A 25,126-nucleotide genomic window follows, 5' to 3' on the forward strand; every position below is an offset into this window, starting at 1 on the left:
GTATGGAGTACCATATGCCGTACCATTACTAATGTAATTTCCCTGACCCTAGTCTTACCAACTGCTGTCTTCTACTCTTCCCAGTTCCACTCTGGTCCCACATTGCAATCTTGTGACTGCAACTTCTGACATACCAAAATTCTAAGATAAATGTCACAAGTTTTCAGTGTAAGTCTGTGAAACTCTCGTTCTTGCCTCGTTCAGGCTCTCATAGACTTACAATGAGTTTTTGGATTGCCCAGCAAACACTGGATATTCGGCAGATCACAACCGGCAGAAGACCAATTGAAGCAGCGCCAATAACAGATGAAGATGGCAGCTGGTAAGTCTATAAGACTAGGGGCAGGGAACTTAGATTAGTAGCTCCACTCCAGCCCTGTAATAAAAAAAAATGCTGGAGCGATGCTTTAAAAATTCTTTGCATGAAGAATTTATCAGTAATATTTCATGATTTTGAGGTGGTTGATGAAAGTTTGACAGCTACAACCCCCAGTAATCAGAAAGCTGCAAGTAACTGTATATTTTGCTTGCAGTGTAGAAGTGTGATTTTATTTCCTTTAAGACAATAGGCAACTATGTGCTCCAGAATATGAAGCACTGTTAAGAATGGTAAAGTAAATTGTCACAACTGTACTAATCTTTATTTCTATATACTGTAACCACTGTAGGGATTCACTCTCCCTGGTAAGCATTAGGCCTTAGGTAGCACAGTCAATTCAGTTTTGGCCTAAACACGTGTAGTATTTATTGCTTTCCAGAGGTTGGCCATCACCAAAACAAAGTCATAAGCATAAATACCTAGCCTTGTCCAGGCGCCAACTAAACAGAGCAGACCCTGGCTACTCACACACGGCTGAGCTAGTCCCAGCTTGGTCAAACAAAACAGCAATTGTCCATAGCAACCAGTGACACTTACGGTTATCTGCACATGGTCTGTGAATTTAATCATGACACATAGGTCAGTGAGGGCTCACCCAAACAGATTACAGTCCTGTCTCCAGAGCAGACTCCATGCACAGAAGAGTCAAGATCCCACCAGTTGCTGTATCCCTTCAGCCCGAGATCCAACAGCTTACAGTGCCAAACAGAAGTGTTCAACTTTGTGCACAGCTTACACTGAACACGCTGCAGCATCTACATGGTTCTCTACAGCTGCTTAGTGCAGTCTCCATTCAGAGAGAGACTCCGGCATGTCTCTCTCTCTCAGTTACAGCTCGCATTTTGGCTGGACACTCACCAGCAGCACACTTAACTCTGCTTCATTCAGTAGACTGACACCTACTGAACACAGGCCCTGATTCTTAGTTATAGCAAGTCGTGTACACCTAATTAAGACTTGCAGTGCTAGGATTTAACCCCGTCCTACCTGGCTTTGCTACATCACCTATATTAAAGAGTATATAGAGTACAGTATTTTCTTGCTTAAATTTCAGGCAGTTGGATAAAATTATATAACTTGTCTATTTTGATTATTTCTGACCAGTAGAATATCTTGTACATTTATATATTTTGATCAGTGTTTTGACAGTCTTTGCAAATGTCCTCTTCTATGTTTGATTTTATTAATTTTGTAGATATTTATTTAATGTTTCTTCAATTAATGTTCTTTTAATTTTTTTTACTTTGTAACAGTCAAGATAGATATAATATTTTTTGGATCATGCTGATCTTGTAGTAATATTTACAATCCACCTGAACTCAGGGTGTATACACAAATTCATGTGAATTGTTTGAGTGATGTCCGATTTTCATCAGACAGCACTCGGAACCTTAGAGCCTCACAGATCTATTCACACCTCTGTGAAAATCACGGATGTAAAAATTAAATCAGTGAAACTTAGAGCATGCACTATTTGGATCTGATGTTGAGGAGCAGTATAGAACGTTCTCCGGTGGTCTGTGTGCAGTCCAATAAAAGTCAGCACACAGACATTGACATGGATGTGTAAATGCACCTTAAGTCTGAGTCTGTCTACATTTGGATCAAGAAGATGTCAGTGACTGACATATTCTTCTGTCCAGCCATATATAAGACCATTGTTACAATTCTATACATTCTAGATCTCTAATAGTAATAGCAATACCCATCAATAAATTATATCAGATTAAAGAGACAATTTCACATATTAAATTCATCACTAAGTTTAGCTGGCAAGAAACTATTGATCTTGGTACATTAAATGAGTTGTAAAGATTAAACAAGGGATATATTTTTATACATAAAAAATCTCAGCATTTGTCCATAAGCTGTATCTGGTATTACAGGTTTTTCCCAGTTAAATGAATGTGAATGCACCTTAAAGCCAGATAAGCACATGGGCAGACATGGCAAAAAAAAAATAAAATAAATAAACAGATCTTATTTTCTATCCTTAGGAAACCCTTCCATTTACTCTACGAACAATTTTAGAAGATTATTTTTTGCACATAACTGACCTCTTTATTTGTAGTGCATTAAAGGGAACCTGTCACCCCCAAAATCGAAGATGAGCTAAGCCCACCGGCATCAGGGGCTTATCTACAGCATTCTGTAATGCTGTAGATAAGCCCCCGATGTATCCTGAAAGATGAGAAAAAGGGGTTAGATTATACTCACCCAGGGGCGGTCCGATCCGATGGGCGTCGCAGTCTGGTCCGGCGCCTCCCATCTTCTTACGATGACGTCCTCTTCTTGTCTTCACGCTGCGGCTCCGGCGCAGGCGTACTTTGTCTGCACTGTTGAGGGCAGAGCAAAGTACTGCTGTGCACAGGCACCGGGAAAGGTCAGAGAGGCCCAGCGCCTGCGCACTGCAGTACTTTGGTCTGCCCTCAACAGGGCTGACAAAGTATGCCTGCGCCGGAGCCGCAGCGTGAATACAAGAGGACGTCATCCTATGAAAATAGGATTGCCCCCCCAGGTGAGTATAATCTAACCTCTTTTTCTCATCTTTCAGGATACCTCGGGGGCTTATCTACAGCATTCCAGAATGCTGTAGATAAGCCCCTGATGCCGGTGGGCTTAGCTCATCTTCGATTTTGGGGGTGACAGGTTCCCTTTAACTATTTTAGCCACATATCATAATTATAAAAAAATAGAGCTAACCATGATTTGCGCATGTCCATTGGGAAAGGAACTTGATGAATCTGCATTAATTGGATCTTGGCAGTTTCTCAGTCGACATCTAAAAGCATCTTGGACCTACAAAAAATTGATACAGTATTGTTTTAACATTTAAATGATTTACATAACACAATACTAGTAGAATTTTCTGATCTCTGAATACAATTACTGTAGGAGAGTGAAATACATTTATTCTGGTATATGATAATACAGAAACTCTAATAATCCAGCACAAAACAACATTATAATATCCCATCAGATTCTGTATTGCCCAAGTCCCTGGTATATCATTTATGATCTACTTTCTTGGACCAAAGTCGTTTTCCTCTGTACAGCTGGGTGGTTACCAGTTGAGCTCTGTGACACATAAATTTGCTCTGTTCTTCAGTACATTGCACAAACACCTTGAGATTGTAGACATGCCAATACATTTTCCTGGAATTTAAAGCTCAGTCCTCCACATACCTGACATACCTGTGCATTGAATAGTAACATTAAATGAGAAAATCCACTAGCGTTATACAGTATGTGAGCATGCCTATCATATAATTATTACCCTTAAGGCTAGGATTAGTGGCAATACAACATTTATCTGAAATAACAGATTGAATGTATGATTGTAATTTGTTTTATGATATAATGTCTCAGACTGCTCCTTTTATGCAACAGGGATGACATAACTTCTAGTCTTTATGAACATTTAGTCTAGTCCCAAAAATGACAGGCAATTCACAAAGAAGCCTAGGAGAAACAGAACAAGCTTCATCTTTGATGCCTGAAGATGCTATAGAAGTTGCCTCCTAGTCATTGATTAAGGTGTGATAAAGAATATCAGAGGCATAATTATTGGTGTGCAATGTTAGCACGTAGGCCATTTTCACATGTTGAGTATTTGGTCAGTAATTTACATCAGTATTTGTAAACCAAAACCAGGAGTGGGTGAAAAAAACAGAAGTGATGCATATGTTTCTATTGTACTTTTCCTCTGATTGTTCCATTCCTAACACTGGCTTACAAATACTGATATAAAATACTGACCAAATACTTAAACGGGTTTTGTGCTGAGGTCCTGGAGACTAAAGGGAACCACAGTTTTCTTTATCACATACGACAACACCAGTTAGATAAACAGCAAATTGGAGGACAGGGTGCCTAAAGTATCCCATAGTCTTGTGGAATGCAGGTAAGTACAAAAGTGGCCATGTGTATAGAGGAATTTTATTAGACTAACAATTTTTGTGGTGGCACAAGGTTCAAACAGAAGCGTAGCAAAAAGAATGTGATTTGTATGTAACATGTAACTATGATTAGGCTCTAATTGGGCCTCACTAAGTGATACCTATTTTGTATGCATTGGTTTGGTGAATTTTTCCCAAAAATTAGATTTGCCGCTAATTGCAGTTAGTCCAGTTATCCTAAAATGATGTGGCTAACAGTTTCAATTTCTAGTAGCCTATGTTGATTTTCTTATATGTTTAATGGGCCTGAGTGATTTGTAAGTGAACTGTGATAGAGACAGGAGCACATCTGGCTCAGGATAATCAACGGTGGTTATGTTAGTCTATATTGACATGTGACCCTTTTGTCTGTTCGCTATAGTTATTACATAGAATTGGCCTTTGCTAGGTGATCTGAAAAGTGATACCTAATACTTGGCAGGTGTTCAGAAGCAAGGAACACAAGACCGGGAAGAGAGAATTCAGCACAAGGGAACACAAGACCCGGAAATGAGAGGGTTCAGCACCAGGTAACACAATGACAAAGAGAAAGAGAGTTTAGTACCAGGGAACACAAGAATGAAGAGAAAGAGAAGTTTAGTACCAGGGAACACAAGAACAAAGAGAGAGTTTAGTACCAGGGAACACGGGAACAAAGTGAAAGAGAGTTTAGAACCAGGGAATACAAGAACGAAGAGAAAGAGAGTTCAGTACCAGGGAATACAAGAACGAAGAGAAAGAGAGTTTAGTACCAGGGAATACAAGAACGAAGAGAAAGAGAGTTTAGTACCAGGGAATACAAGAACGAAGAGAAAGAGAGTTTAGTACCAGGGAACACAAACTAGAGCGAATTAATCAACTAGAACTTAGTCCTACTAAAATGTTACAAAAATTCTCATTTGCCAAAATCCACATTTTTTGTAATTCGCTTCTGATCGGATTCAGCAAGATGGCAGACACCAGCCGCCATCAAAATGTTTTTAAAAAAGCACATCCGGCCCCACTGCATCTTCAAATTGCCGCCGCTCGTACAGAAATTCTCAGTCCTTTCATGCTGTTTTGGTACTTTTGGCTTTAATGAAAGTTGTGAAGTGCTGCGTAAGTGCACAAAGGGTCTCAGCTTTATGATGTCACGGTGTGTACTTTGACCTTGCATGAATATGCATTGAACGCTCCCAAGCTCCATCAAAGCCAAAAATCCTGGCCCAGCATAAGAGACCTGGGGATTTCAGTAAGAGAGGTGGCGATCTGAAGATCTTGGTGAATTGACATTTTTGTAAAATTTGAGTGTGATTTGATTCCAGTAGTATTTCCCATGAAAAAACACGTGCATAGGCGAATTTGAATTTTACTTCATCCGCTCATCTCTACTTGAAACATACTTGTCTGTTTATCACACACATGCAAATATCGAATTATTTTACATTAAGTTCAGCTGGGGCAACCAATATTTGCTAAGTACCATTTTATCTGATCTGCAGAGAAAACAACATTGATGATTGACTCAATATATGTATAACCTGAATGGTTGTAGAGAAACATAGTAGGTCAGTACAAACCACCACTGTCATAACATTAAAATTATTGAATTTAGCTCATGAATTTCAAGGTTCAGAATTACTGAATGACTGTTGTATAAACATAAGAGGGTGCCCTACCATGAGCCATATAAACTGTGCAGGAGGTGTGGGTTAAATCCGCGCTGCCTTAATGATGAAGTTCCAAGGATAATAAATTTAAAAGGTGGTTTATTCAAATTTATTATTAATTTATTATCCTTGGAACTTCATCATTAAGGCAGCGCGGATTTAACCCACACCTCCTGCACAGTTTATATTGTCATACGGCCGTTGATCGGCTTGTGGATCTGCAGCAGCCGAAATCGCTACATGCTCTTCATTCAACAAAATCAGGTGAGCAATTCTAAGAAAGCTCTCTTGGTTATCTAAAGGATAAGACCCTATTTTGCGCTTTGTGTCTCCATTTTTTTTTCCTATAGCTACCATGAGCCATAGAAGAGCAAGCAGTGCAATATGGTGACAGGATTAAGGGATAGTTTGCATGGCAAAAGTAGAAGATGGAGAGCAGCGAAAAGATAGATGGATGTTATTCCAATCATAAAATCAATGAAGAAATATTTTTGTGCGCTTCTGTGTAGCAAGTGTTCAGTACTATACTTTTTATTCTTAAACTTCATTTTGATGGAATTACTTATTATAGTTTCTGTTACTGACATTGCTGATGTTCTAATGAACATTATGGTGGCAGGTCCTCACTGTCTTTGGATGATTTAAAGTGTAAGTTACTTTTTTCTTTAATCATATTCCGCTGATCTCCCAAAAACTGTTCTAAAGCACGCGACTATGTAGGCAGACGGACTGAAGCATTGTGCTAAAGAGGCAGAAGCTTTCGGCCCTTACATGAGTATGCGCACACAAAGGTCCCTTAGGACACCCTTCAAGTTAGTCCATACAGCATTTTGAAGTATGCTTATACAGGAGCTTACTCAGGAGCACGGCACTTCTGATTAATGAGATGCACATTTATGAACATTTTTTCCAAGCGACCATTGAAGGTCTTAGGACCCTGACCAATATGCTGGATGTGAAATGGCCTAGAACATATAAATAATTTATAGGTATACGTTAAGGTCATACACATTGTTCCTATAGAGATCTTCACCTATTTCCAATTACAAGTCTGCACGTAGCAGTTCTCACTGCTTATTGGAGTATCATTGTTTCTATGTGGACATTTTGCTATTAAATGTGCATGAGGATTTACTGCTAGATGGACCTGGCTTAGTTCGAGAAAATATTGACATCATAAATCAATAGCAGGCACACATTGTTACATTTTATTTGTCTCTCTTGACCTTGTAAGACAAACATGCTTTGAAGAACTGGACTAAGCTTTAAAGATAACCTGCAATGTCGAATATGACATTTGATGTGCAGGAAGTATGTTAGTTAGTGGCAGGAGCTGACCACATTGCTTTAACTGAAAGGTAAAATATTCAGTATAACTGGCACTTTATGGGGCAACACGATGGCTCAGTGGTTAGCAAATCCAAGGACAACATCTGCAAGGAGTTTATATGTTCTCTGTGTGTGGGTTTGCTCGGGGTTTTCCAGTTTCCTTCTACACTCCAAAGACCTACTGATAGCGAATTTAGATTATGATCCTTAACTGAGAAAGTGATGTGGAAATTGATGATGCTATATAAGCGAGTAAATTAAATACATTTTTTAATTATTTAAGTTACATCTCACGCTATGTTTAAGAGTCATGTGGGAAGTCCTCACCAGTGATTGACAGCCTGATCTGTTTTAGTATGCAGACAGAAATAACTATCAATCATGAAGTAGAACAGCTCACTGAGCTCCTAAGTCCGGAAAGTCCAAAGATTTAAATAAATAAAACACAACTTATAGTGATTTTTCCATCACAAAATATATATTAATATGTACGGCTCCTTCTGTTACATAGATTTCGGCATTTTAACAGTGATAGATACTTCCCTAGTGTATCTCCTATTGTTAAATGGGCAAATAGTTATCCGGTAAGCTGCAGGTAAAATTCCCGGTGCAGACAGCACTAACAGCATATAGTAATATCACAAAAAGAGACCATGTTTTTAGCATACAATAGATATAAAAATACTAGTACTTATCAATACACAAGTGGCATATTTATTTTATTTTTTTAATTCTTCATTTGACGTTTTAAAGAACATGTCGATCAACTAGTAAACTTTTTTTTACATCTCAGCACTGTAGATACATTAGTATGAATGTTGTTTGCGCAACCATGAAAAAAAATAAAATTAGACAAATAGAAAAAAAATACCAGGACACATAATAAAGAGAAAGCTAAATTTTGGTGAATGACAGATCAGAAAAAAAGCAATGCTAAAATTAGTGATATGTTTAAGTGAAGGCTCCAAGATTTAAAATGGCTATCAAACTAGTGGTGTGGGAGAAAAGCACTAATCCAGAGGAGCGTAAGGCAGGACAAATGCCAACAGTGTCAATCAGTAGGGAAGAAAAGAGGCAGCTAAATGAGGTTTACATTAAGTTTACCATGTTTTAACACAAAGAAAATTATTGTGATTTTCCCAGCTAGGTTTTTCAAGCAAAAAATTGCAAAAAATTGCTTAGCCTTATTTGTCCATTCCTAAAGAGTAGAGCAAGGTCTGTACCCAATTTTATCTGTTAAGGCTGAGTCACACATAACGATATCGTTAACGATATCGTTGCAACGTCACGCTTTTGGTGACGTAGCAAAGATCCTGCTAACGATCTCGTTATGTGTGACAGCGACCAACGATCAGGCCCCTGCTGGGAGATCGTTGGTCGTTGGGGAATGATCAGGACCATTTTTTGGTCGCTGATCACCCGCTGTCATCGCTGGATCGGCGTCACACATGTGTTCACTTGTTACCAGGGTAAATATCGGGTTACTAAGCGCAGGGCAGCGCTTAGTAACCCGATATTTACCCTGGTTACCATTGTAAAAGTAAAAAAAAAACACTACATACTCACATTCTGATGTCTGTCACGTCCCCCGGCGTCCACAGGGTTAAAACTGCTTTCGGCAGGAGCGTTGCTAATGCACGCACTGCTGCTGAGAGCTTCCCTGCACTGACTGTGTCAGCGCCGGCCGTAAAGCAGAGCACAGCGGTGACGTCACCGCTGTTACTGCCGGCGCTGACAGTCAGTGCAGGGAAGCTCTCGGTAGCAGCGCGTGCATTAGCAGCGCTCTTGCCGAAAGCAGTTTTAACCCTGAGGACGCCGGCGGGGGACGTGACAGACTTCAGAATGTGAGTATGTAGTGTTTTTTTTTTTTTACTTTTACAATGGTAACCAGGGTAAATATTGGGTTACTAAGCGCGGCCCTGCACTTAGTAACCCGATGTTTACCCTGGTTACCCGGGTGCTGCAGGGGGACTTTGGCATCGTTGAAGACAGTTTCAACGATGCCGAAGTCGTTCCCCTGATCATTGGTCGCTGGAGAGAGCTGTCTGTGTGACAGCTCCCCAGCGACCACACAATGACTTACCAACGATCACGGCCAGGTCGTATCGCTGGTCGTGATCATTGGTAAGTCGTTTAGTGTGACTCCAGCTTTACTGGTTTCACTGGGGAGAAAAGTAAATACTGACGATGACCAGGATGATTTGGGAATCATTATGTCTTCAATGCATGCCCATACATTTTTAATTATCGACTAAAGGAGGATTTAAATATTATGAAATGGCACATGATATAAAAATATAGGATGGAGTGGGAATAAGATTTAATTTGCTCTTAAGGTTGGGCCAAGCAGAGAAGGTTGTGGAGGTGACATTACTGAAGATCTCATTATCAAAAAGAGACGCATGTTGAGATGAGATGAGAAACTTTATTGCCTAATAGGAGACGTTAAATGTCTTTCCGATGTGACTGAGTAGTTTCACTAAATCAATACGTGACCTCAAGTGTTTGGCCTTATAACAGACTTGAAATTCGGGAACCCTCAAACTAATTAGGTAGTAAGAGTAATTTAAATCAAAATCTTTGTAATTTTAAGTTCCAGTGATATTGTAAGATCATTGTATGCAATGGTTAAAAAAGGATACATGTACTGTAATTTTATGGAAACCCCTGCCAGAGTATGGTATACAACTCTTTAGGAAGAATATAGGGTTTAGGGACATTTTTCCCACCTATCCAAGAGGGAGTGAGAATGTCATATGTGGACAAAACAATTATGGTAGCTTTTTTCAGAATGAGGAAAATTATGTGAGAACAGTAGTTTAGTAGATGGGAAGTTTAATCTTTTCTTATTTGCACACTGAAATAATTAATCAGACTATTTGGCTATTTGAAAGAGGTACTGTTTTGTTAGAAATTGGATATCCATTCAGGAATAAAATATTGACAGCATGTGATTAATCTAAATTTCTTTGAAATTGGAAAATTCACCAAAGTGGTTGAAAATTAAGAAAAGTTGAGGAAATGCGTTAACGTCCAGATCTTGTCTTATACACTGGATTATAGTCTCCATTTTAAAGATAATTAATAAGGGAGACAAGGGCACCATTTATGCTTATGTTGAACCTTTTAGGAGAACTCCATTGCTCTAAGGGTTGAAAGTATAGGGTTTAAATAGCAGGAATAATATGTAGTGAGAAACTAAAACATACCATAGTGCCCTCCAAATAGTGCCAAGCTTGTTCCAGCAAACACTTTTTCAGTGCTAGTTGTCAGGAGCATCAAGGGTACTTTTGGTAGCATAGAAAATGGTGTGGATCAACCTGGTGTAACATCATAGCCTCTATCCATGCTTAACTTCCCATCCCCCACCATGTAAGGACACCGATGCACTCACCACCCCAGAACATGCAATGAGCTCCTTGTCCTCTGCTTGCTGTTCATACTTCAGGCATCTTCTGAGTGGCACTTGGTACTTAATGCACCTCCACCTGATGCAACATTGTCTTTCAGTGTGTGTGCAACTACTGAGTTGCTAGGTTCTTTCCTGTTCCTGCCTCCCTAGGGGCTGAACATCCAGGCCTGAACCTTGAATCTGTACTTGTATCAATTTTTCCTGTTTCTCTCATCCTGGGGGCTGAATACCCAGTCCTGGACACTAAACCCTGCACCTACATATGTCCTTGTCTGAATTAGGACCAATCCCTGAAACTGTATCTGGAACTTTTCCTAAATTCCCTGTCTGAACGTGTTCCTATAGCTAAAACCTGCAGTATCTGAACCAGTACCTATTTCTAATACCTGCAGTGTCTGAACCTGTACCTATCTCTATTCTGTTGCCCCTGTGCAACATTACTTGTTTACATGTACTCTTGTTACTTCATTGTAAGTATCTTGTGTGAGTCTGACTTTGGCTGTCCCGTGTGTACCTGTCCTTGTATCGGTCTTGTGTGAACTTGGTCCTAAGTGTGCTTGTCCTTACCTGACCCAGTCTGCTCTATGCTATCTTGCATCTGTGGTTCTCTATCCGCATCTGCAGTTCCCTGTCTGTCTGCACTTACGGTTCAGTACACCCTTGCCAGAGACCCAGTTCTTCCAGAAGCTGTTCCTATCCATCCTTTCTGAACTGAGTCTTACCTGTTCCTCTGTTCCAGTTGTACCTGCCAGTTCTTCCTGAAGCTGCCCTGCCCATCCAGAACTGGGTCCTATATCTGCCTGCCTGTATAACAGTCGTGATCTTGTTGAGGGCTCTGCTGCCGTGTGACCAAGGTCAGTCCTGGAGTAACAGCTGGTAATGCCTCCTCGGATCGCAGCATCGTCAGTTGCCGTGCATCTGGGGTCAGTCTTGGGGAGGCACTTAGGCTGCTCCAAGCTATCCTCAGCCCATATCACAGCAGGACCACAATCCACGCTACCACTGAACAGTCTGAGAGCGAGCGTAACACTTGGTTTGATTCTTTTCCCTTTCACAAAACTAAACTGATCTGAATTAATGTTCTAGCTAAATGTTTAGCCCAAAGTTTTATATCTGCCTTTGTGAGAGAGATGGGAAAGGGAGGAGCAGTAGTTACCAAATAATAGAGGGTTTTTACCTTTTCTCGATAAGATGGTAAACCTTCAAGGCTTTTCTAAGGAGGTGTGAGAAAACCTTACAGCAAAAAGGATACTAAGAAGGGCAGCAGAGTGTTTAAAAGTATTTTTAGACAAGACCAGATGATTAACCAAATAGAATTGTTTTAAGTGTGTCCAATATTTCCATGGTAGTGATATGCGATAGCAGGGTCTCGTATTCAACAGGTCTGAAAGGGAAGCTATCATCAGAAAATTATTGTTTAAATAAGGTTTTTGTCTAAATGCCTATTTCTAATTTTTGGCAATGTTTTATTCCCGTATCACAATTTGTATTGAAATTAAAAATATAAATATTGCCATTTTCACACTGGCACTGGAGCTTTCTAAGAATCTAACTCCCCCTTGTATCAATAAACAACACATACATATGCAAAAATAAACAATGTCCGAACCAATAATTTGTTTAGAAGTGTCTAATGAGCATGTGAAAGGTCATTGTGAAGAGATGGGGAGTATTGTGCGCTGTAACACTGCTTGCTGTGAGTTATTGTGTTATCCACTGTGTAAAGAGGTGTTACCTGTCATTGTAATTCAGCCCATGTTAATATGAAGCTTTGGTTCAAATTCTTCCCAAGTGGCCAATGTGAAAATCGCAAGATTACTAATTTTCTTTCATTCTTTTTTTTTTAAGGTTGTGATATCTAAAAAAAAACATTGGCAATATTTTTTTTACAAATCCATGTAACACTAAAACCTGATTTAACCAATTGGTAACTTTCTGATATTAGCTTCCATTTAATGTTGCAAGTTTAAGGGAGTCTAAAAGCTTGTAGATGTTTGTGAGTGCTAAACTTGAGTCACACAATGATGGGTGATCTATGCTGTTAATGGCCTCATAAAAGAATTTGAAGGAGTCTACTTTCTTGTCCTTTAAATGCACAAGACCATTTCTGGACTTCTTAGTGTTCTGGGTAAAAGAGACCTGATTATATTTTTTTTTACACCTCTGGTAGATTTTAGCAGAGTTTATAACCAAATGTAGTAAATGACTGGGGGTGCCGTGCAATTGAATTAATTCTTCTATAAAAATATTTCCACTAAAGGACTTTTATGTTCAGTAGCAGGTGAAAAAATGAATCAATTCTAAATAAAATTGTTTAAATTTGCTTGTTTGTGAAGTAGGTACAGTAAGTACCAGTGAAAAATAGATGTTGCAAATGCAAAGAACTGAAATACTGCAAAATTTCACATTTTTTCCACGGCATCATTAGTCATCCGTAACAGCATTAGTAGTCAAGGCAACCACTCCATTTTGAACTAAGCAAATGTCAACCAATTCAAGTTCAGGTATCTTGGAAACAAGCAGTTTAGGGAGGTATTAGTAATGAAAACAGTTAAACCTTTGCAAACATTATGTAGAATATGCTATAGCAAGCGGAGATTGCAAATGTACCACAGCAATGAAACATTTGCCTTTTTTCGGTAGGATAGCTTCTCTGAGATATCCACTGGAGAGTCAGTATTAGGCCACGTTCACACTAGCAGTATTTGGTCAGTATTTTACCTCAGTATTTTACCTCAGTATTTTACCTTAGTATTTTACTTTAGTATTTTACCTTAGTATTTTACCTCAGTATGTGTAAGCCAAAACCAGAAGCAGAACAATCAGAGGAAAAGTATAATAGAAACCACTCCTGTATTTTTCACTCTTGATCTTGGCTTAATGATCAAAACACTGAACGTGTGAATGTGGCCTTAAAGGAAGTCTGACACCCCCAAAAATCTAAGTTAACCACTTATGGGAATGTAGGGAACACTATATACCAGTAGCACACATTTTAGTGGTTCAACTGCCAGAAAAAAAAATGTCTACAAATGAAAAGGTGTTGGTGCACCCCTACATGGCCAATGGCTCCGTTCACCATAACACTTCCTAAACTTGTATACTGAGCATTGTGCATCAGCTCTGAACCTCAAAACATTGCCGGAGCCCCACAGTGTCAGTGTGCACGCTCATTGCTGGGTCCTCTCTGTTATTGCAACTTGGTACTGTACTGTAGAGATGAACCAGCAACGGGAGCCCACAATGACACTATGCAAGTGCATCTGGGCTGTAAGTGACAAGTGCTGACAAGTGCTCAGTGTGAAAAATTGAGGGGCCGCAATGGCACCTTGACCCCTCATTTGCATAAAGAACTTTGTTTTTTCCGGCAATTAAATCACTAAAACTATAATATAATATAGGTATCATTTTTATAGGCGCTAACTCTCTAGCGTACCTGTATATGTGGTTTTTGGGGGTGACAGACTCTCTTTAAACACTTATACACAAGGTTAGTTTCTGAATAATGCTTTAGTTCTAGAAGAATGTTAGCATCAGTCTGTAGAAAGCTAAAGTCCTCAGGTCTTGAAATACTCGCTGTCATCTCTTTGACAGCAGTCATCATTTTGACTGAATTAATTGATCCAGGAACCTTTAATTACTTGAGATGCACATACTCCGCCAGTCTGCCCCTGAATGATAAGCGCTCTGCTGCAAGTAATATCTAAGCAGAGGAAAAAGCGTTAAATGTTGCCCTTTATACAGGACATATTATGTATGGTGATTAAGCTGAGGATATCACTGAGCTAGGAGTCTAGTGTCAGGAATAAGCTAGAAACTAGACACTGGGCACATGGGAGAAATATTCTTTCATTTTGTCAGTCACTTTTATGCATTGAGAAAAGAAAGAAACATCTCCCATGCAAAAAAAAAAAATCCAAAGCTTTACACATTAGCAGCCATGTGCATTGCTTCTGGACTGGACCTCCGAATGTTGACGACCAAAATGTAGTTATTGGCTTATTGCTCTCCACATTGTCCCAGGATGATGCTATACAGTATGGGTATTTTTCTTTTTTTAATAGCCAAATAAACAAGTGTTATGGCTGACAAATCTGTTTAGAAGGCAATGACTATATTTGAGTCATTTTGGTATTTTTTGTTCTTGGCACCAGCTGCTATGTTTTCAGGCTTTCTAGATGTCTGACTCAGCCTACAACCCGCCTCTGTATACCTTTAGGAACTGGACATTTTTTTTATGTCACAGTCATTAAATGAACATCTCATTTTGTCTTTATAGCCCATTTTTAAAGATTTTCAGAACAAGGTAATTTGGCTTAATGAAACAGAATGGTCTACGCATACTTGCAACATTTCAATTTGTAGGCGACAGCACTTGTGTCTAGACTAGTGCTGTACAAGTGCGGACCCTCGGAGGTCAAAAACCTGCAGTATTGTCTTGCTTCATTCAGTTTGGTATCATTCCGACCCAATCGTCATTCCAAATTGCACTCTCAGTAGAAAGTGAGTGGGGAAAGGAAAGCATCACATGACCGACTTCCTTGTTAGAAGAGGCAATTATCTCCTACTGTGAAACATCACAAAACTTTGCTTCTGTGCCATCATCACACCGAGATTGTGCAACAACATTTGTCAGTAAAACATTTAACTCCCCAATTAGCACTAATAAGCTTCCTTCATGGACGGGAGCACAGAATAGTTTCAACATACAACGGTGTCTATAGCACATCAGAACCAAGCTTAATTCCATGTATAAGTTACAGTACTGTAATCCATTATATGGGATTGGGCTATTGTAGGGGATCAGTCCTGTTACAGGAGGAGGATATGTAAAATAAAATATATGATGTTTAAGTAACTGGTTTTAGAACTCACACAATCAGTAATTGTGAGTCGGATAAAGTCAATACATAAAACAACTATATCTAAAAGGGACGAGTGAGTTATTTCCTGGCAAAATAAGGCTTTTAAGGCAATGAGTCTCCGGGTTTTTGCTATTCATCATGAAGTAGGAGCAGATACCCTGAATCCATTGATGTGTGGGTTACTAGGCTTCTTGATGCATTTTGATAAAAGCACTATTTTATCCAGAGGTGTCAAACTGCATTCCTCGAGGGCCGCCAACAGGTCATGTTTTCAGGATTTCCTTGTATTGCACAGGTGATAATTTAATCACCTGCACAGAATGATTCCAGCACCTTGTGGAATGCTAAGGAAATCCTGAAAACATGACCTGTTGGCGGCCCTCGAGGAATGCAGTTTGACACCTCTGATTTTATCAGCTGTAGATGTGCTGTTGAGTTTTGTATAACCACATCCACAACGCTAATTGACAGCTTTCTGCGTACACTGTTCATAGGCAGAAAGTTGCTGATCAGTGGGGGAAAGCAAAAAAAAAAGCGCTTTATGTGTTTACCAATCAGCCAAGTGAATTAGAACAATGTGAGTGGTGCTCACCTAAAGAGGCTGTGCTCACCATGCACAACACGGGAATGAAAGTACAAGCTTACCCGGATTGCTGATGCACCAGTCATAGGCTCCAAGCACAGAGCTGAATGAATGCAGGAAGGGAAAATAAAAAATGGAAAGCTGCATATACAAAAAAAAGATAAAAAAAAGAAAGTGGCATATAGTGGCTGCTGCAAGGTGGAGACAAACCAGGTCAGGGTAGGATAAAAAATGTTTAATCCACTACATGTTTCAAGGATGTTCCGTCCTCTTCATCTTGTGCATACAGGCCATAGATCACCATCAGCCTTTATATAGTCAGGTGGTGACATCACAATACATGTAACATTTGATTGGTCACTCAATTATTATAAATTCAGATAGCAAATAAAAGTAAAGAAATATATTAAATACACAATGGATTAATTGCTACCCAACCAATGAAACAAAAATTAACCCCATCACGACCTATGACATATACAGTAGGTACGTCATAGGGTGTGTCCATTACAGCTTATTTTATCATGCATTAAAAACTTTTACAACCATGTACGAGCATAGCACAGCACCAACACTTGGGGCCTCCACACTGATACATTGCTCCCGAATTCGGAAACAGAGAAGATTAGGATGATTTTATGCTTGAGATGAGCATTTTACATGTATTGTGATGATGATCTATGGCCTGTATGCACAAGATGGAGAGGACGGACTGTCCTTAAAACGTGTATTTGACCTGCAGAGTAAGGGTGCAAGGTAATTTTCACCTTACAGTCAACAAACTAAAAAAACAAAAAACACCCCGTTAGGAATAGTCGAATTGTGCTTTTTTTAAATTTTTTTTCATCCAACAAATATTTTTTGCCTATTTTGCAGTTTTAGAATTAATATAATAGTGTCCTTCAAAATCACATTTCGTTAGGCAAGCAAAATAAATCACATAACTATGATAACGGAAAAAATTATTAGGGCTCTAAAAAAAATGGGAAAGACTGAACAAATCCAAAAAATGACTGTCGGGAATGGATTATCTGATTTACTTTTGTATTGTTGTTTTGTATTTTATATAGTATTAATTATACTTTTGTATTGTTGCCCGCGGAATCCGCTATACTGTGCGAGTGTTAAATGTTTACACCCAGATTAGGAGCTGCAGCTTTTCTTCCGTAGTAATATCAATTTAATGAAGTCATCTGCATATTCTATATAAACTTTAATATAGATTTTTCCACCTTACTGGATTTTTATGTGTGCCATGGCAAACAGTCTCAAGCCATCTGTGTACTCTTCAATGCTGAAAACTCTGTTTGCCAAAACAGGTATTCAGGGAGTTCACTTAGCAGCTAGGCATCAACCCAGCATTTACACGCCAATAAATCCATTCTGCTGCTAGCGGTATTGAGGATTCCATACTGCAATTTTCTCTTCTTTTGATGATAAAGTACACTTGTTTAGTTATTTGCAAATCATTCATAGCAGAGATCTGATTCAGTGATTGTTAAAGTGAACCTGACTGCTGATACACGCTGATCCATGGTCAATATATATCACGCACTGGTCGAATAATTTCAGCTAGGCATGATTGACTAAGTCACATGGGAGACTGGTTGGAAAGGCGGCTTCCTGCCGCTCACTGCCAGCAACTTACAGGTCTGTCCCTATACACACATGCAGGGAGAGACCTGTCCGTCATTGGGCTAGAAGAAGCGGCCTGTCTGACTAGTCTCCTGTGTGGCTCGGCCAACCGCAGCTTTTATTGTATGCTAATCCGCAGCATATCTCAGTCAAACATACCGGGCTGAAATCACATAGCAAGTGTCTGCTCATAGACCGGACAGCATAAATCAGCTGTCAGGTTCCCTTTAAAATATACCAAACCTTTATATACTTTTATATGCGAGGAACAAGGCAATAAATACCAATTTAACATCTACAGTTTGTACACAATTCATTATTAATATACACAGTACATCTGATTAGCAAATAACATGCCACACTCTATTCTGTACATTTGGCTAATAATAGTAAGAGTGTTTTTTTGTCACGTTTGACTTGTTTATAATGGCATTCCTATTCATTACTAATTGAAAATACTTTACACGATAGGGCCCCGATTCATCATTTGCAATGTTCTTTTTTTTGTATTGTGGTATTTTCTGTTGTTTTTTTGCACCTAATTCTTCGATATGGTTTATAAATTTGGAGCAAACCCAAAAATGCTCTGTATTTCGAATTGACCATTTCTTTTGCGATTTTTAGAGCAAAAAGTTGTAAATCCCTTAAAAAGTCACAAGTTTGTCTAATTTTGCCAAATCGAAAACACCAGGCAGGAACTTCAGTGAAATACAACAAAAAAAGTGACATTTGGTAAGAATCGGATTTCATGAATTTGTCTAAAACATCTGTGTAAGCAAAGTTGTTGGGGGAAATGAAAGGGCTGTCGAAAATTACAGCGCTATATCAGCAAAACATAATAAAACAAATAATGATGAATCGGGAATTAAATGTTTTTTTCAATAATAGTCAACAGAAGAAATATGCTACTCTATAGTCATTTAGTTATTTATCGTCATTTAGTTACTTCTTTGCATAGATGTTTAGTTACTTATGTCCGGCTATACTGTACATTACATTACATATACTGTACGGTGAAACAATTTGAATGGCCCCTCCAAGTATAATACTATTTAATTAGTCAAATTGATAAGCCACAAGCAAAAGTGATATTTGCATATATTTATCTGTTTTGTTTGTAAGTCTTAAAGGGAATCTGTCAGCAGGTTTTTGCTATGTAATCTGAAGATAGCATGAGGTAGGGGTTAGAATACAGATTTTAGCAATGCCTCTCTTATCAAGCTCTGTTGTTTTGTCCGCTTGCAATGATTGTTTTAGCACCAGGAGCTCATCATTGCTGGGACCCTGCAGCATGTCCTTGCTAGTCAGACACGCCCCTTCCTGTGATAGGCAGCTGTCTATAGAAATTGAATATCCAGAGCCTCATGTGGGCGGGGTTAGCTTCCTTAGCTCTGCTGTATTGCTAAAACTAAAAACTCTGATTGCGACAGAACAGTTGCACCCAGTAATCTAACTAATACATTGTTAAATTCAGCTTCTGTCTGCCTACATCAGGCTGCTCTCAGATGGGGTAGCAAAAATCTGCTGATAGATTCCCTTTAAGACAATCCATACAATACAAGTGTATTTCACCCCAGCATATAGAGTAAAAATGAAGTTATTTTTCAATTTCAGAAGTATTGTTTAATTATGTGAATACTGAGTATGTGATTTACTCATCCTATGCTAAATTGCAATCCGATAAAAGTGAAAAGTTAAAATTGATTGTTGCATTAATGACTATTGATCTGTGGCAAATGCAATTCTTACATTTTGTCTTAGTAAAAGGCTAGAGTGAAAGAGTTCGTTAAAATTGATAAGTAAGGCTGGCGTGCAGTAGAAATGTAACTAATGCTAATAAAGAAAACAAGGGAAATTATTTTCTCACCTCTCTTCGTAAAATGCAGTGGACCATCACAATGACAAATCCTTGTAATGAATCAAATACTGCAAAGAGTATCTGAAACAATATCGATCTCTTATCTGTCATTGCCAGGACAGCGGACATCCACGTCAAAGCCAGGAGTGGGAGGACAACGCAAGAACTCCAAAGGGATGCCCTATTCAGATAGAAATAGTCGTCTGCTGAACCAGATTGTGCATTGCAAAGAATAATGATACAATAAATAATTAAAATTAACAGCCAACACCCTTCAGTGCCGAGATGACCTGTGAATTAATTATATGGTATTTAACAATACTAGACTAGACCACCATGCAACTGAAGGGGTTATTGCTGATGCAAGGTTGTTGTTTTTTTTACTTAATTTAATATTTTGATGCTAAAGTTTTAAAAACAGCAAAAGAAAATAAAATAAATAAAACATAAAAGACAGTGTATTATTATTAGAAGAACACAAATTGTATCAGGCTATTTTCAGACATGCACGGTAAAAGATTTGTAACAAGAAGATGTAAATGATTTAGACTAACATGGCATTACTGGCGGTGGTGGCTGACAAAGCTGTTGTTGAAACTACTCCACACTTGGCACATTTGAGCGTCAAACCGCTATGAGGCTCACTCATCTGACTGCAAACAAACAGAACACCCACAAAAAGAACAAAGTATTCAATTTTCACCAAAATAATTGCTGCTGTAGATTTCTTTGAATTTTTAAATAAGGTCTCATGCATACGTAACATGATGAATGCATCGATTTGTTTAATAATGGATTGGTGTTTTTTTTTTGGTAATAGATATATCGAAATAATAGTTTGTGATAACTACTATGTATACAAGAAGGATAATTTCATTCATGCATGCAGGACTTGTATCTCTCTTTACAAAGTGAGAATCTCCCATTTTGCAAAAGTAAAGCAGTTGAATATACATTGAGCTTAACAAAAGCAGGTGCTAAATCAGACACATGATGACAGTCCTATATTCAGGCTCTATTTCTTCACATTGTAACATTTGTATAATTATTGAACACTGATAACAGCAAAAATAATGATATCTATATATGAATTCTAACTATCCCAACCGTGTAGACACAGTTTTAAGCATAGCCTGAATGTAGGATTTAAGTGAATGAAATTTGATGGTCTATCATAGCTGAATATGGTTATTGTTTGATAAACAGTGCAGAAGCATCAGTTCACATTTCATATACAGATGTGTCCGTCTTCACCTTTCCTTTTGGCTCATCATATCCCGAGAAGTGTGGCACAAGTTTATCTAATTTTTTCTATTATTATTATTATTATTATTATTATTATTATTATTATATGCAATACTACACTCTGTCATGAAATGTTTACGCTGTATGTTCCTATGTGTGGTCACTGAATGGTTGTTATGTGAATTGCAGTCTGTCAATGATTTTGTTAGTGTATTTTTTGGGAGAATCTGGAGTGCAGAACTGAGCTCAAGAAAAGGTAAAGGTAGACACATCTGTATAGTAAAAACTTTCTAATAAATAACAAGAAAATAAATTCACAACAAATTAGCATATTTAGTGATTGTCTGTTCTGCAAGACATACCGGATAACCGCAGCTATGGCGTACAGTTTTTATTACCTGCATTCCTATCATACATACTAAAGTATTATTGCCTTGGTTAGTGGCTTAGTTACATAGGTTGAAAAAAAAAACGTTCAGATGTAGCGATTCTTAAATTAATACATAAGAAAGATACCAAGACACAGAGAACTAAATTAATGGAGCACTCTGGCATTTTTTTTATTTCTCCCTCTGTTAGCTGTCAGTATAGTGTGTGTATATAAAAGTACTTACCATATTTTTCGGACTATAAGATGCACTGGACTATAAGACGCACCCAGCTTTTAGAGGTGGAAAATAGGGAAAAAAATATTTGAAGGAAAAAATGTGGTAAAATATTTAATAACATACTATGATATGTGGTGTTATTATATATAATAGTATGTTATTATGTTGGAAGCTGCGGGACCAATGTGGTGTCTGTAAAGTACTATATGTAGACGCTGGAGGGTGAGTATAAGAATGGGGGCACAGGGCTTATATTTAAAGCACCACTTCAGCACTGAAAAATAACACTGGAGTGCAGCTTTAAGAACCCATGGGAGAACTATAACTCCCAGCATGTCCTGCAGATCCTATGGCATGCTCAGAGTTATAGTTCACCACAGGAGTGGCAGAGTGCATTTTTATGTGTTGTAATGACTAACCTTTTAATTAATTCTTACTTGTACATGCTGTGCAGGTCCTGCAGCCAGCCACACTGTGGTGAGGTAAAGAAGAGCTGGAGCATCCCATGACCGCACAGAGCCCTCCCTCTTATTGCTTCTGCACAGATCATAAGAAGCTTGCAGATTATAGTGCCACGTCTGAAGGACCTGTGATGACATCATGAAGAGGGAGCGCTCTGTGCTGTCATGTGATGCTCCAACCCGCCCTCTTCATTACCTCACACATGTCCTATACTGGAGTACTCAGCAGAGCAGGTATGCGGCAATCTCTTCTCTTTCACCCTGCTCCTACCCCTTCCTCCACCGGATATACGATCTCCCCAGCCACTGCAAGAATATGTGCTGGGGAAGCCATGTGGGCCCGCTGTTTAAGTGAACGAATATACATTTGTTGTTCCTCACTGACTGCTTGATGCTGACTGGGGGCGGGGAAGTGACTAATGACTATTTCTTCACTTTAAGCATCGGGACCATGTGGTTTCCCCTGCGCTGGATTCCTGGAGCGGAGACACTTTCCTGCCTCCTGTGAGTGTGATCCCAGTGCAATCCCACTCCGCTGCTGCCCCCTTCCCACGTTACATTTGCACCATGAGACACACCTCACACTTTCATCCCAAATTTGGAGAAAAAGTGTGTCTTATGGTGCAAAAAATATGATATCTTTCACCATCTTTTCCCATTTCCAGCGCTGCTCCGGTCCTCTCCTGCAACCTGTGACTACCATTATGAGCAGCGAGCTCACAAATAGTTTCTGTGTGGACCAGAAATCACATAATGTAAGTCTATGAGACTCAGAACAAGGCTCTTATACACTTACACTAAAAAATGAATTAAGGGTCTGCTGCCTGAGCCATCAAGTCACATGATGCAGAAGAGGACTGGAGCATCGCTGAAAACGGCAGAAGACAGTGACTGGTAAGTATTTTACTGCACACACTACAAACACAATATTAATTACTAATAAAGGGAGGACCTAACAAAACCCCAAAGTGGTCCTTCATCACAGCCAAAGAATTTATATTATTGGGTGTCGAATTCTACTCTATCTTCCAAGGATACATTTCTGCATCATAATATCTTTGCTTTTTTTAACAATGACTATATCTGTAGGCCCATCAAGTTCAACTTTTCTCAATAAATTATACATTATCTAGTCATCATAACCCCAATGTCATTTGTTGGGAGGAAAGCACCCAGACTATTTTTAAATGCTGATATAATATCTGCCATCGCTATCTCTGATGGTAGATGCTACCTGTTTCTTAGTTCATTGCCAGAATCACATTTTCTCCGCACATAATGAAAAGTAACCTAGTCCTTTGTACAGTTCCCAGAAGGAATAAATCATGTGCCACACATGTACTTATACATGTAAACGATGTCCCCTATGAGACACCTTTTTCCTAAACTAAACAAACCCAGCTTTTCTAACCTCTTCTAAAGGTACCGTCACATTAAGCGACGCTGCAGCGATAGCGACAACGATGGCGATCGCTGCAGCGTCGCTGTTTGATCGCTGGAGAGCTGTCACACAGACCGCTCTCCAGCGACCAACGATGCCGAGGTCCCCGGGTAACCAGAGTAAACATCGGGTTGCTAAGCGCAGGGCCGCGCTTAGTAACCCGATGTTTACCCTAGTTACCAGCGTAAAAGTAAAAAAAACAAACAGTACATACTCACCTGCGCATCCCCCAGCGTCTGCTTCCTGACACTGACTGAGCTCCGGCCCTAACAGCAGAGCGGTGACGTCACCGCTGTGCTTTCACTTTCACTTTAGGGCCGGCGATCAGTCAGAGCAGGAAGCGGACGGCAGGGGACGCGCAGGTGAGCATGTACTGTTTGTTTTTTTTACTTTTACGCTGGTAACCAGGGTAAACATCGGGTTACTAAGCGCGGCCCTGCGCTTAGTAACCCGGTGTTTACCCTGGTTACCAGTGTAAAATATCGCTGGTATCGTTGCTTTTGGTGTCAAACACAACGATACACGGCGATCGGACGACCAAATAAAGTTCTGGACTTTATTCAGCGACATCACAGCAGGATCCTGATCGCTGCTGCGTGTCAAACTAAACGATATCGCTAGCGAGGACGCTGCAACATCACGGATCGCTAGCGATATCGTTTAGTGTGACGGTACCTTAAGACAATGCTTCTTGTCTTACCACAGCTAATACTAGAGGAATGGGCTCCACGGGGAATATAACCTATGTCACTTCCTGCTGCTAGAAACACATTTCATAAGTGTGCAATATGCAAACTGTTTGACTTAATTGGTACCTTCAACAAGTATTTTTATTGTTCGTTCCTCATTGTAATTCAATGATAAAAATAAAATCAGAGAACAAACAGTTGTAACTAATTAGCTCAATGTTTACTGTACACAATACAGGATTAAAATATGCAACACATTTATCCAAAATTCTATTGCATGACAGTAGACCACAGGTGGCATATTTTGTGAATTATATCATTGCAAATGACAAATAATCACATTCTACGGGGAATTCTTTTCTCTCCAGCTAATTTATATACTGGCTAAATGTGCCAAATTTTATGATTGCTTTAAAAAAATGCATCATTTTCTCAGTGGTACCAATTTTTAAAGAAAGGTAATCAAAAAGTAGGTGCCATTAAAGGAAAATAAGTCAGTAGTTTAAAAATTTACATACAATCAGCGCTGGGATACGAAAGAAAATATTTATCTCGTCAGTTCCTACTACCAGTTAAAGGAACACTCTGGGAAAATTGGAACATTGTGTGATGCCTCCCATGAGGCGGAGGTGGAACATTACACCCGCGTCCTCCATTTTTATATATCCTGCCATGTCCTTTCAAGATCTGCACTAGGTATAGCTAAGTGTATATATTTTGACATATGGTTTTTTAAAATTTTTATTTTGTAACAGAATAGATTGGGGCCTATTTATTGAATCGAGTGGGGTGTGAACATTAGTTCTTCACTTTAATTTACAGAACATTTCACTTATAGAATTTTAGTGTCTGTTGAAGACACCAACTTTGCATTTTACTTGCAGTATTTCTTTGAAATGCCCACCTTTTTACAGGTTTTAGACCCTAATCTAACATCATCTACGTAAAGCATCTGAAATGTTGGTTATGTCTGTATAGTTGTATTATAAGTCTGTTTTCTAGTCTCAGTTTTCTAGAAATCCATCACAATATGT

At 39.0% G+C, this 25,126-nt stretch overlaps 1 protein-coding gene and 1 long non-coding RNA gene across 8 annotated transcripts in view; one reads left to right on the forward strand and one right to left on the reverse strand.

Moving 5' to 3' along the window:
- ADGRB3 (adhesion G protein-coupled receptor B3) overlaps positions 1-25,126 on the reverse strand; it is a 1,417,427-nt gene that overhangs the window by 54,378 nt on the left and 1,337,923 nt on the right. For 5 of the 7 annotated variants that reach the window (XM_077289967.1, XM_077289965.1, XM_077289971.1 and 2 more), the window contains 3 exons: positions 20,203-20,301; positions 19,658-19,829; positions 3,083-3,178 (listed from right to left, as the gene is read on the reverse strand). In XM_077289967.1, the coding sequence (XP_077146082.1) occupies positions 3,083-3,178; positions 19,658-19,829; positions 20,203-20,301 (367 nt within the window). The remainder of the gene's footprint in view (positions 1-3,082; positions 3,179-19,657; positions 19,830-20,202; positions 20,302-25,126) is intronic. The other 2 variants (XM_077289969.1, XM_077289968.1) reach the window with 1 other exon arrangement.
- On the forward strand, positions 206-18,523 carry LOC143807901 (uncharacterized). The gene is made up of 3 exons (XR_013221829.1): positions 206-322; positions 4,760-4,847; positions 18,415-18,523. It is a non-coding gene; the product is annotated as an uncharacterized LOC143807901 (long non-coding RNA).

Source organism: Ranitomeya variabilis, chromosome 2, assembly GCF_051348905.1.
Source record: "Ranitomeya variabilis isolate aRanVar5 chromosome 2, aRanVar5.hap1, whole genome shotgun sequence".
Taxonomy (NCBI): Eukaryota; Metazoa; Chordata; class Amphibia; order Anura; family Dendrobatidae; genus Ranitomeya; species Ranitomeya variabilis.